The 13,361-nt window shown below is 51.7% G+C and overlaps 2 protein-coding genes and 1 pseudogene across 2 annotated transcripts; all 3 read right to left on the bottom strand.

Moving 5' to 3' along the window:
- Window positions 1-1,291: 1,291 nt before the first annotated feature.
- Window positions 1,292-1,410, bottom strand: LOC118607471 (annotated as a pseudogene).
- Window positions 1,411-1,656: 246 nt separating this feature from the next.
- On the bottom strand, window positions 1,657-2,118 carry TNP2 (transition protein 2). Its single transcript, XM_016159630.2, has one exon. It carries the CDS (start codon window positions 2,116-2,118, stop codon window positions 1,657-1,659), a length of 462 nt encoding a protein of 153 aa, XP_016015116.1.
- Window positions 2,119-6,344: 4,226 nt separating this feature from the next.
- On the bottom strand, window positions 6,345-6,938 carry PRM3 (protamine 3). Its single transcript, XM_016159632.2, has one exon. It carries the CDS (start codon window positions 6,927-6,929, stop codon window positions 6,576-6,578), a length of 354 nt encoding a protein of 117 aa, XP_016015118.2. The 5' UTR covers window positions 6,930-6,938; the 3' UTR covers window positions 6,345-6,575.
- Window positions 6,939-13,361: the final 6,423 nt, after the last annotated feature.

Raw genomic sequence — 13,361 nt, 5'->3', positions numbered from 1 at the left:
TCTCCAGCCACCCACAGATGAGAAGGCTGAAGTTCTCTCTTGAATTAGACACATCTTATCCCTTCATTCATTTGGAAGCTATGTGGGCATTGGGTTCGGTTTGCCTTTGCCTTCCCCTCCTGGCCGTTAGCCCAAGGCCTTTGTAAGCAAATGCCAAGTAAATGTTTGCTGAAGGAGGAACTTGCTCCCTCGGCCCATCTTCTGTTTCAGAGGATATCCAGTGCCATTCACCAGTCCCTCTCCCCTGGCCGCTCTCTGCCGATGGCTTTCCTCTTGTCCCGTCTGTCCTCCACAATCGTCTGCACACGACAGCCAACACCATCTTTAAAAACACGCTAGGCCCTGTGTCACTTTGAAGGCTTCTTGATGTCTCTACCACTGCCCCCCACCCCGTGCATCTCCGCCCATCTCGGCATTGGCTCCTGACACTCTAATTAGGTCCCATCACAAGGCATGTCCCTGCTCCGCGTGCAACCTCTTTTCTGCTTTGCGCTTCTAAACCAGGCCCCAAAACACGTGACACCTTTAGTGAAATCAAAACGTCGACTCAAGTTAGTCCTCCAGTGTGCAAGGCTTTAATCATCGTTGCATAGAAATCACTGTAGTAACGTGTTCCTGCAGAAAGTTTGACTTCTTCCTTCTAGCATTCCATGTGTGGTGGTATTTCTCATTTGGATGAAATCGACACAGGAACAAGCCACAGAGTGCAATCTCAGTTGTATTTCCGCCCTAAGCGATAGGAATGAGACAGGGACCCTTTAGCAGTTGTCCTTTGTGAAGTCACTCACCCTCTCCTTTGGGTCTTGGACTGCTCGCTCATTTGTAATCAGATATGGGGCATGAACAGGGCTTAGATTATTGTCAAGTTCCTTTTGACCTATGTGAATCCATCCATCCCATCCATTTGAAAAGACTGGATGACTCATGACCCATATCCATGAGTCAGTTTTTATCCAAGTCATTTAATTCTTTCAACTGTATCCAGGCTACCCATCCAGTTTCAGTCCAGAAAGCTATTCTTCCACCCATTGGTCCATTCATTTACTCCATTCATCCAGTTAACTATATCTGAGTTCATCTACCCTTTTGTTGGTCCACAGTCATCTCATCATCCATCCCCCTAGCCAACAACTTAACACATTTACCATTCACCAGCCACATGTTTTCAACCACATCCAAACTTTCCAGTCATTCAACTGATGTATTCTTTGATCCATCCATCTAATCCACTTTTAAGCAGCTATCTATCATCCATCTCTGTACCTAATCACCCTTCTCATGATTTATTTTATGCTTACAGCACCTGGTCTTCCTAGGTGGTCTCCCATCCAAGTACTAACCAGGCCCGACCCTGCTTAGCTTCTGAGATCAGATGGGATCGGGCTTGTTCAGGGTGGCAAGGCCATAGACCTTCTAACGAATTATTTATCCACCCAGCCTCCTATCCACCCATCCATTCTTCTGTATAGCTAATCTGCCACCTGTTCATTGTCCCAATCAACCCATCCAGCATATTCGAAGAGCTAGTCCAACAATGCATCATATATGCAGCTGCCATAGTTTCTTTTCCCTCTTCACCCTTGCCTGTGGTTCCTCTGTGCTCTGGCTTGGTGACCTTCACCCCACTGTCCCCAAGGTCCAGCTAAGCAGTTTTCCCTAATTTCGGGGGCCCCGAGGCCCTTCCCCACCTGCGTGAAAGGTACCTGAGCTCCGCCTCTTTGTTTTGTATACCCGCTGGCTCCTCTTGACCACCTTCCTCCTGTTCATCTTCCTTTCCAAGTTCTTTCTGTTCTTGGGGTAGCTGCAGGAATGGCTGATGGGCCGCATGGGACAGTGGTGGGAGTGCATGGCGTGTCTTTGATGCTTTTGGGGTGGGCGGGGGCTTGGACTCTGGCTCTGGTGGCCAGGCGGGCCGCAGTGCCCGGCTGGGCTCTGGCTGGAGCTCCGGCTTCGGCTGCAACTCTGGCTCCGGCTGCAGCTCTGGCTCCAGCTGCAACTATGGCTGCAGTTCTGGCAGTGGTGACAGCAGTTGCACTGGTTGCAGCTGTGGTTTTGGGGCCGAGCGTTGCTATGGGGCTGGGTGTAGGTGATGGGAAGGTTCTGTGTCTTGGTGTCCATGGGATGCCACGCGTGGAGGGGCAGCAGCCTCTTCCTCCCCTCCTCCTCTTCCAGCACACCCAGCTTTGCAGAGGCCCTGGCATCCCCTGCTTATATAGTTGGGGCTGATTGTGATGGCACAGGCCACAGGATGTAACAGATGTGGTCCCACCGGGACAAAGCCCCCTGCCTCTTACCCTAACCCCTAAGGCAGGGTGGCTTTCAGGGGCCCTCTGGGGTAGTCTCATCTGTTGGTTAAGAGTAGGAATCCTTGGGTCCGATCAATCTGGGTCCACGTCCCAGAGCTGCTTTTCTTTCCTTATGGTCACTCACCTGGGCATTCACTTCTCCAAGTCCCAGTTCCCTTTGTCCAGTGAGGACAGTAAGAATACCTACTTCCTAGGGACATCAGACAGATTAAATGAGAGAATCTATGTTCAGCAGTTGGCTCAGAGCCAGCACAGTAAGAGCTCAGCAAATGTCCTCTGAGCATTCCAGCCCTTTTTCTTATTCCAGCCAGGCAGCTAGGAAGGCAGGAGCACAGCCTTGACCCCAGTGATAGTTGGCTGGGGGAGGTGGGGAAGGTCTCTGGTTGATAAGATAGATTCCTAGTGCAAGGATATATGGAGGAGCCCCGTGGATGTAGAATGGATTAGATGGCTTATTCATGGGTGAATGATAAGAGTGATCCAATGGATTGATGGGTGGTCCAGGGTCCCACCTGGCAAGCCCACTTCCCCAGCAAGATTTAAATTCAAGAGATTTAGAGCCAGGTTCAATCCCAATTTGTCTGATGTCTGATCTTGGGAAGGTCATTTTGATTTTCTAGGCTTGGCTTCCTTATCAAGGAAGGGTTGTCATTCTTTCCTTTTTGGTATTCTTATGAGCCTGGGATGCTTGTCAAGCCACAGGAGGCTCTTAAAAACTCTCTTCTTCCCTCCCATTCCTGCCTCCTGACTCTACTGCCCTCCCTGCTAATGAAGCCCTGCCTATAGTTGGAATCAGCCAGCCCCACCCAGACTTCCCAGCACTTACGGAAGAAAACCCAAATCCGCATCTGCACAGGAGGCCCTATCAGAACACACAGCAGCCCACTCCTTCCTACACCTTCACCAACACCCTTGGCCACTCTTGGCTTGTGCCTCCCCATTCTCCCCCGTGAAACTCCCTGTCTCCATCTCCTGTCCCCTGGCAGGCCCCCAGTCCGTGTGTAAGTCTCCCTCTCTTGCTCGTATACAACTTTGCCTTTCGTTACAAGGCTTTGCTATCATCTGCTTATTTCATTTATTTAACATATTTATTGGCCATTTGAAATGTGTCAGCCACTTTCTAGGCACCTGAAATACTTTCATGAACAAAACTAAGAAATTCCTTGTCCTACTTAAACTTACAGTTAGGTGGAGTGAAACAGTAAATGGAAAATACAATCTGGAAATTATAAAGTATGTTCTAAATAAGGACATATTTTTTGGAAATATACATATTCTCAGACAGACTGTATCACATCAGGGCTGCGGCCAAGGAAGCCTCTGGTGCGGAGGGAACACTTGGGAAGGCAGTTCTCCGGTGCGTCTTCAGGCGGCAGCGGAGGTGGCCGACTGGGCGTAGCATCTCTGGCTTGGGGAACATGTGGGGCTGCTCTCCCGTGGGAATTCTCTCGTTACCCAGAAGCTTGGTTCTGTGGCTGAAGGATGTTGCATGCAAGCTATGCCTGAAAGGCTCCTCTCCTGCATGAATCGTCTGACGCACGTGTGGGTCCAAGGCCTGGAAGAAGCCCTTGCCACACTCGACACAAATACACATCCTTTCGTTATTGTATCTTCTCTAGTGGACTTAACTGAGAGAAATACATAAAGATTTTGGACATTTCAGGCCTAGACAGGCCTCTTACTGGGTAATGGGTAGGGAAGTTGTTTGCCTTAACTAGTGAGATTGTTGTTTAATTAACAAGTTCTGGAAGAAATGTTTTCCCCATTTTCTCTATCTTCATCTCCTTGTCCTGATTCCAAGGAAGTCCCTTGAGGAGTCCAGGAGGGTGACCCCATGTTTCCTGTGTTGAGATTCAATTGGCAACTGTTTTGTTAGATGAACAATGACTTCTCTTAATTAAGGGCATGTTCTCAGAAAAGAGGACTTCCTGTCCCCACATGTGGTTGAGGACCTCCTTGAGAAAACTGAACTTCAAACTGGGTGCTCCTGGACTGCTGTTATCATCTGCTTTTCCTAGAGTTTATTTCTTAATAACCATGTCACATTACTCATGATGAAAACTGCCCTCACTTACTGAGCATTTTCTAAGTGGCCGACCTCTACGTCTCCCCTCCCACCCCCAGCCAGACAGTTTTGTTCTTGAACCTCACAGTGACCCTTTATAGTGGGCTGAATGGTGCCCCCTAAAAGATATGTCTATATCCTAACCTTGGAACCTGTTGGTATGGCCATATTTAGAAAAAGCATCTTTATAGAAATAATTAAGGATTTTAAGAGCATCCTGGATTATCCAGGTGAGCCCTAAATCCAGTGACAAGTATCTGTATGAGAAACAGAAGAGAGGACACACAGGGAGATAGGACCACATTAAAGCAGATTCGAGTTATGTAGCCACAAGCCGAGGAGCGCCTGGAGCCACCATGAGCTGGACAATGTGAGGAAGGATTGTCCTAGCACTTCCGTGGGGCCCATGGCCCGCCTGATGCTTTGATTTCAGACTTCTGAAGGATAAATTTCTGTTGTTTTAAGTCACCAAGTTTGTGATAATTTGTTCCAACAGCCTTAAGAAACTAATGAATCTTGTGAGGCAGGTATGATTATTACATTTTGTAAAGAGGGTGGAGGCTCAGAGAGGTTGAGTAACCAGCCCAGAGTCCCACAGCTAGTTAGTGGCAGAGCCGCGATTCAGATCTAGGTCTGGACCCCTCTCATCCAGCTTTGCGGTCACTAGAGGGTCCGCGGGGATTGCGGAGGGCACGTGAGGCTCTTTTCTAACAGCCCTGCCTTGTGTGGGCTCCGCGGGGCCAGTTGGGGGCTACGCTGTGAAGACTCCTTCTGGGTCCCTTGACCCACTACCCACATCCACTGCTGACCGCCCACATCCTCACCCTCTAGTGCGTGGTGGGGTGGAGACTTGTTTTAATCTTAAGGCCCATGGTGACTGGCACATACAGAAGGGGCTTGACAGATGTCTGCTGGGTGAACGGATATGGATCTGTGGGACAGAAGGACAAAGCTGGCTGGCCCAGTTACTCGATCATCAGTAGGGGTGGAATCGGGGACAGTGGAGCCTCCTCCTTGGGATATCAGTCACCTCAGCTGTGGCCTCCCTTCTGAGAAACCCAAGACCTCTCCTTACCTGCCACATCCCCCCAAAGCAGCTGAGGCTTCCCCAGCTCCCACCCCCAGCAGCTGTGATCAGGCCCAGATGGCAGGTGTTGAGGGCATTACTGAGGGCAGAGGGCAAAGATCACATTCTGATGCTTCGCGAGCAGCCAGTGTGGACACAGGACCTGGGTTCTGCACTTGTGTCTGGCAGCTTCTTTGAACTCTTTGCCCATTGCTCTGGTGAGGACCTGGCCTCTGCCCGCATTGAGGGGACCCTTGATGAAGACAGACGAAAGCCTCTGGGAGAAGAACCGCTGACTGGAAAGGACTCAGACCCCTCCACATACTGACCCTAAACCAGGGCCGATGAGACAGATGGAGTCACCACAACCCTAGCAACGATACCTGTGTTAAACACTCACTGTGTGCAAGGCCCCCCAGCAATGATACCTCTGATAAACACTCACTGTGTAAGGCCCGGCCCACCTAATATCTCAGTACATTGTCCTGATCCACTAACCTATGGGGTAGCTATTAATCTTACCCTTAAACAGGGTCAGGCAGACCAAGGCTCAGTGACTGGCTCAAGGTCAGAAAACGAGCAGAAAGAAATTTGAACCCAGGTGTGTTGAACTCCCAAGTCAGCGCTCTTTCAGAACACTGTCCCGGGCTGGAGCAGCAGAGAGAGAGTTTGCTGAGGGCGAGTGTGCTGTCCCAGCCCATGCTCTCGGCCTGTGTCTGCTCAGACTTGGAGAGGGTTTGCCCCTCCTTCCTGTCACGCCACACACACACACACACACACCCCACCCCCCCACCCCGCCCCACTTCTGCCCCAAGACAGGACTGGCCGAGATGATGTTCTAGCCCAGGCTACCACATGTTCACCCCCAAAGCAGGGGAGGGCAGCTGAGAAGTCACGGGGAGGGAGGGGACCTTGTGAGAACTTTCAGCTGGACGTCGGGAGCAGGGATCACAGATTTCTGCTTTTCAACTTCCCTAAAACGCACAACACATGCACGCGCGCGTGCACACGGTACCACAGGCATGAGGCCGGGGGGGACCACAAAGGAGAATTCCTCTGGAGACTTTATTGACTCTTTTCTGAAAGTTCTTCTCACTGTCACAGCAGCAGGCATCTCTTCCTGGGTCGTGGTCGGAGGTCAGGAGTGCATCGGCTTGGGCTCAGGGCTCTGCTGGGCCACGGGGTCTTCTTCGACGCCCTCCTCCTGCTGCTCAGCCTCCATCAGCAGCAGCTTGCCTTGTACCGGGAGCTCCTCTTCCTCCTCTTCCTCTCCTTCCTCCTCTTCCTCTCCTTCTGACGACAAGGAGAAGTTATCCTGACTCACGCAGGCCACGAGCTTCTTCATGGTGGATTCATGTCCCCGGCTGTGGCCCGTGCTGAGCTTGGCACAGCGGGAACCCATTGCCTGCTTTGGCCACCTCTCTGGACTGGGAGGGAGGGCCACTGTGGGGAGGTGGAGGGGTTGTGAGGGCTGTAGGTAGGGTGCTGACATCACAAAGGGGCCCTTAGAGCCGCCCCCTCAGCTACCTGAGTCTGGGCCAACACTGACTCGGGCCTCGGCTACCAGCAGCCCCCACTGAGTTCTCACCACCTACAGCGCCGGACAGAGGCAGAAGACCAAGCCAGCGCCGAGGCCGCCTCACCTGCTGGGTCACCTGGTCTCCATCTGGCCTCATTTGCCCTAGCAGAAGTTCTCGTTTAGCTGAGACAAAAGCTGAGAGTTGGGAGTAGACTTTAGGGAAGCGTGCACAGACTCCTCCCCGCATTCCAGAAATACCTAGCCCGGGAGAGCTGTTGACAGTGTGCGATGATGGGGTCAGGGTAGTGGCTGCCGCTACTGTGGCACGTGGGGACACACGGGAGCCTTCTGGTGGGAAGGCTGGAAGTGTCCAGTTTCTTGACCTGGGTGGGCCTGCGCAGGTTAGCTTAAATCCTGTATCCTGTGTGAAGAAAACCCTACTAACTCTGTCGCGCTCTCCAAGTTACCCTTTAAAGCAGCAGCTCCAGGTCTCTTTAGCTATACATGCCCAAATGACACAGTTTCAGTATGAGGGGGAGAGTTAATTCCTCGTAAATTGTTTTCTAACTTGTAAATCAGATCTTGCCAGTTTTCTGCCCCAAATCCTTGGTGACTATGGTAGGCTGAATAACGATCCGATGGGGAGATTGTCCTGGATTAGCTGGGCGGGCCCTAAGTGTCATCACAAGTGTAAGAAGGAGAGGTGGCCATGTGACCATGGAAGCACAGACGATACTGATGCAGCCACAGCCAAGGACCACCAAGGATCATGGGAAGGCCCGAGACGCTAGGAAGAGGCAGGAATGGATTCTTTCCTGGAGCCTCCAGAGGGAGCGTGGCCCTGCAGACACTGGTACACAGGGTCCCACCTCAGGACTCTAGTGGCCCGTGGGCCCCACGCAGTTCCCTGGCCCTTCGTTCCCTTCACCCAGACCTGCTTCCACCCTCAGCGCACTCCCTGGCTTCTCCACGGCCCATAGAGTGAAGAGCCCTGGAGATGTGGGTGGCAAAGTAGGATAAAGCCCAGGATCAAAACTCAGGATGTCGCCCCCTGCCCTGGCCACCAGCCCCATCCCATTTGCATAAAGACCGGCCTGAAGGCCAGCAAGTTTCTTATCCCAAGCTTTATTTGACAGATGACTCAAGAACTTGTGGGCTCAGGGCTTGGGCATCCAGCATCGGGCGAGCGCCTGTGGTCTCACAAGGTGGTTCTTTGGCAGGTGACTTTTCCTGAATTTCCACCCAGAGCTGTGATGGGCCCAGGAAGGTTTAGTGACGCCTTCGGCATCTCCTTCTCCTCCTGCTCCTTCTGCAGCCTTTTGAAAAAGAAAGTCGGGGTTACAGGGCTGTGGGGGGGGGGGCCTGGGTGGGGCTAGGGCTTTCTGTCAGATGGGGTGGGGTCCCAGGGCTTCAATGAGCCCCCACTGCCTGTCTGTGCCATGCCTGGGGGGTGCCAGGGGTGCCCAGAGTGCGAGTGAGTAGGGGGGGCCGAACCTCTGCGGTGCCTTCTGTGCCTGCAGGCGCGTCTGCGGCGTCTTCGGCAGGAGCAGCGCCGCCGTCTGTGGACCCTGTACAGCCTCCTCCGGGAGCAGTGCCTGCGTCTGTAGTGGTAGCGGCCTCTGAGCGTCCTTCCGTCCACCTGGATGTCCTCGGTGTTTGGCTCTTGCTCTTGTTCCTGGCCGCCCTGCTGTGGAGTTTCACTCGGACTCCTCGTGCGGTGTCGGACCATGGTGATCGCAGGTCAGGCACTCAGGCTGCGGCTGGAGCTGGCCTTGGCAGCGGGGAGGAGGGCTGAGGCCTGCCCACTTGCTCTTGCTGTTACTGTTGGTCTCGTCTGCCAGCAGCTCTTTGGGGACTTGTATATAAAGGGCCCCCCTACTGTGACTCAGCGGCCCCACCCCACCATTGTCCTGTGTCGTAAAGGCAACACAGAGCTGGGGTCTACAGCCAACAGGGACTGGAAGGGCAAGCCACTCCCTTGTCTTGCCCATAAAACGCGGTGCCTTGTAGCAGGTGGGACTCTCACCCACCTTTTCTGGTCCAGTGTAATAAGCCCTCATCTCACCCAGCTGATAGAAATTCACACGTAGCCATTCCTGAGGCTTCCTCACTACTTTAGAGGCTGTGCCATGGTCTGGGTGGGACTTCATTCTCATCTCTTTACAGAGTTAGTAGTGGTTACTTATATGCCAGGCATTATTCATTTACTTTCTGTACATTTACTTATTTACTCCCATTTTTCATGGAGGAAACAGGCATGAAGAAGTTAAATGACTTGCTCAAAGTCACTCTGCAAATAAGGAGCAGGCCGGGCCTCAGAGTCCATGCCCTTGGCTTTCTACCTGTGGATTTTCATTAAAATCCAGAATCAGAATCAGCAACTGCTTTCCCTTCCCTAGGCAGAGGTGTTCATGCCCTAATCCCTGAGCCTGTGATGCCTGTGATGTTTTCTCATGGACTTCTGGAGACTGGGAGCTCATCCTGGATTATCTGGGTGGGGTGGGGGGCGTTGAGGGGGTGAGGCAGGCAGGCCACAGGAGGAGAGATTTGAAGATGCTGCTCCACTGGCTATGAAGATAGAGGGGGGAGGGGGGAGGACGAAAGAAACACAGCTCTGCCCTCCTTGATTCATTTTGTTGGATAATAAAACAAATTTACTAAACTGTGACATTTGTGGTAATTTGTTATAGTGGCCACAGGAGTCAGGCTTGATTTCAGCCTGGTGGTCACATGCATTATTAGCACCCTGAGGCAGGGTAAGCTGCTGAGGGCCCAGACCCCCCAGACCTCCCAGCCTCCTCAGACCCTGCTAAGCCAGCATCTCCATGGCCAGAGCTTGGTCTGTAAAGCCTTCCCTGGGAAGGGGGGTGGTCTATGTCCAGCCATCTGCCATCTGGGAAGCCGTCTACTGACTGGGGTCATGGAAGTGGCTTCAGCGCCCTGCTCAGTGTCTTCACCTGAAAGAGACAGGTCGGTGTGAGGCCTGGAAGTGAACGCAGAATACCTGCGCACCATGGTGCGCAGCACGTGCTGCGGCTCTGACGTGTCTGCTCTCGGTCACGGGTGAAACGCCCTGGGCTTCCCCCGTGTGAAATTGGTAGGCTACCTTGTAAACGTAGCTCAATCACTACCTGGGGAAGTGACCCACTGGGCTGAAATAAACCTGCAGGCACTTTGGGGACCAGTGGAATTAGTGATGAGCTTGGCCTGGCTCTCTAGTGTGGCATCAGGGGGAATAAGCTCTAATTTGTAGCATTTGCACAAATTTCTGTGGACATTTCAAGCTGCCAACAAAGCCAGAGCACAGAGTTGAGAAGGGCCCAGAAACTAGTGTGACCCGGTTCCTGTGCCCACTGGACGAGCATCTATAAAGGGTGGCTGAGGAGACAGATTTTGGTTGTGACTTGGCAGTCAAGAGTTTGGAATAAGATTTAGTGCTGACATCACTCATGTCCCCTCTTCCCGGAAGCCCTAAGCCCTCCTCTCCCGAGGTCCCTCTCAAGGCAAAGAGACAAAAGTGACTTTTTCAACGTTTATTGACAGGCGGCGTTGTTCGTTAGCAGGCTCCTGTTCATTTCATTGGGATGGTGGCATGTTCAAGATGTGGCAAGAGGGTCTTGAAGGCTGGTAAAATTCAGGCAGGAGTGTGGTGGACTTGCTAGCTTGTGCCTTTAGCATGTTATCTTCTTCTTCTACACCTCACGGTGTAGCGGCGGCAGCACACTGGGGAAACCAAGAGGTGGGAGGAAGTTTCAGCGTGGGCTGAACCCCCGGCTCCGCCCAGCTCCCCAGCTTCCCCACGCATGGAGGGGACCCCCTTTACCTCTCCTCCGCCTCCGACAACAGCGCCTCCTGCGTCTGCGACATCTTCGTCTCCGACGGCGGCATCTGCTCCGGCTTTGGCTGCGGCAACATCTGTATCTGGCCATGGTGCTGGATGGGTTCGGCCTAGATGCTCAGAGCAGGGTACCACCTTGGCTGAGCCAGCCAACCTGTGAGCAGGTGGAACTTTGTGGGCTGTGAGCCAGGGGCTGCCCCCTGGGCCTCTTATAGACACAGTGGGGGCCCTGGGCATTGTGAGGTCACAGAGGCCTGTACCTCACAGACCATGGCCAGAGCTGGCCTGCATCATGTCCATATAAGGACATGTTGGAGACCCTTGGTGAGGGCAGGGTGGGGCCGTCCTAGGGGACATAAGTTAACTTCTCTGTAAGGACAAGTCACTCATTCACTCATTCAGTCTGTTAACAAAATATTATGAAGTACCTACCATATATGCCAGGCTCTGGGCCAGGTCCCAGCACACAGTGATAAATAAGGCAGACACGTTCCTGCCTAATAAACTTTCTAATCTAACTACAGGAAACATGAGTGAAGTGACCACCAAGAATATATTTGTGAAAAATGTTGAGAAAAGGAACTTCAGGTTTTTATGAGAGGTGTGTTGGGGAGACTTGACTTCATAGGAGGCCCTAGGAAAGCCCCCTCAGGAAGTGCTGGTGAAGCGTATTCCTAAAGGATGAGCCAGAGTTGGAGGAAGAAAAAGCATCTGGGAAGAGGGAACAGCTGGTGCGAAGTTCTCAGGCAGCACAGAATGTGATTCCATTTATATTTATATTAAGTGTCCAAAAGAGGGAAATCCACAGACACAGAAATCGATTGGTGGATGCCCAGAGTGGAGGGTAGGGGTGTGTGACTGCTTCATGGGTATGGATTCCCTTTTGGGGTGATGAAAACATTTTGGAGCTAGATAGAAGTGGTAATTTTACAACACTGTGAACGTACTCAATGCCACTGAATTCGTCCACTTTAAAATGATGGATAAAAGTTTTGAGGCTGAAAGATGCTTGGCAGGTCTAAGGAATGAAAGGGAGGCCCACGCGGGTGGAACGGAAAGCGCAGGCAAGGTGAGGGGTGACCACTCAGCTCCCCGCGAGCCTTCCAGGCCCCCCAGGAACTGCAGGGATAAAGAGGGTATGAGGTTCGGTCTCTTTTAACAGAAAATCAAAATAAATGACTTTTGGTTAGAAATTTTGTTTCACTTAGGAAGTCAAAGGCGATTAGGATGGTCGTTAGAATGTCCTTGTTTCAGGGGTATGCACACGGGAGGATTCAGGGATGACGGGCATCCCGTGTGCCAGGTGCTCTCAGGTGATGCAGAGGGAGAAGAGTGGCAGCGGATGCAGAGCCCGAAAGCAGGAGAGGGAGCGGGAGCATGGAGAGGAGAGGAGGGTAGTTGAGGAAACGGAATAGGAGGTAACGATCGACTAGCTGATTGACTCGGTCTCAGTGAGGGGGAGTTCTCCTTGTGGTTCTTGGAACTTTTTTGTTCCTTTGAAGTTATTTCAAAATAAATCATTAAACTTAGTTTAAAGAAAACAAAAGGAAGAGAAGTCTGAGAGGAAGGTGTAGGGGTCCCACCCTCATCAGCAGCCCAGGCTTCCTTTATCTTCCAGCTCTGCCTGCAGCAAGTGCTGTCCATCCTCAGGGTGCCTCCCCGTAGGAAATCAGGGCTGCAGTGGAGGCTTTTGCATTTCGTGTACCGATCAGAGTTCTTAGCCTGGGGATTGGGTGGGGATGGAAATGCAGCCCCTGTCTCGCTCACTCAGCCTGGCCATGCACCCACAGGCATGGGTCTGCCCACAGGAGCTGTCTTTTCTAATTCAACTGCTCACAGTGGAAGTCTTTTTCTAATTCGAACAAAGGCACACTAAGGGCTAGCCTTGGCTCTGCTGGAAATTCATCCCTATTCACCATCCAAGCGAGAAGGAGGAAGAAGAGGGCGTTGAAAGGAGTCAACACCCTGTAAAGAGTCTCCTGGGTACCTCACTGAGCAACTTTCCCTTCTGGCCCATTTGCCTTACTACAGGAGCACCCTGCCCCTCAGGATAAAGCTGGGGTTTCTTAGGAAGGAGAAAAAAGTGTCAGTGGATAGTTAGATGATTTGTATTCTGTCCCAGAGGGGGGTGAAACTTCCAGAATCCTATCCTCAAACCCACAACAGGGTGGGAAAACCATAAATTGGAAGCTAAAATCCATTAAGTTTCTAAGAGGGCTGCATCCTGGCACATAGTAGGTTTTCAATAAATTTTCTTTATTGACTTGTGTCTAGATCGACTTAAAATTATCACCCCCAATCCCGTAATACTTAATACTTTTTAAAGAGAACCCACATGGTCCCAGAGGAGCCCCGAGAAATGACAGTTTGGTATTTACTGTTTTACAAATGAGGAATTTGAGACATATTTCAGGTTTTTACTGAGCATCTAGCATGTGTCAGGCACTATTCTAGGCAATGGGGATATAACATGAGCAAGAGAGATGATGAGTCTTCTCACTCCCAAAACCTTCTATTCTAGTTAGGACAGACAGTATTCAAATGGACAAAGAAATGAACAAAGAACT

This window comes from Rousettus aegyptiacus, unplaced genomic scaffold (assembly GCF_014176215.1).
Source record: "Rousettus aegyptiacus isolate mRouAeg1 unplaced genomic scaffold, mRouAeg1.p scaffold_m13_p_8, whole genome shotgun sequence".
Lineage (NCBI taxonomy): Eukaryota > Metazoa > Chordata > Mammalia > Chiroptera > Pteropodidae > Rousettus > Rousettus aegyptiacus.
This window is presented reverse-complemented; position numbering and strand designations above follow the sequence as displayed.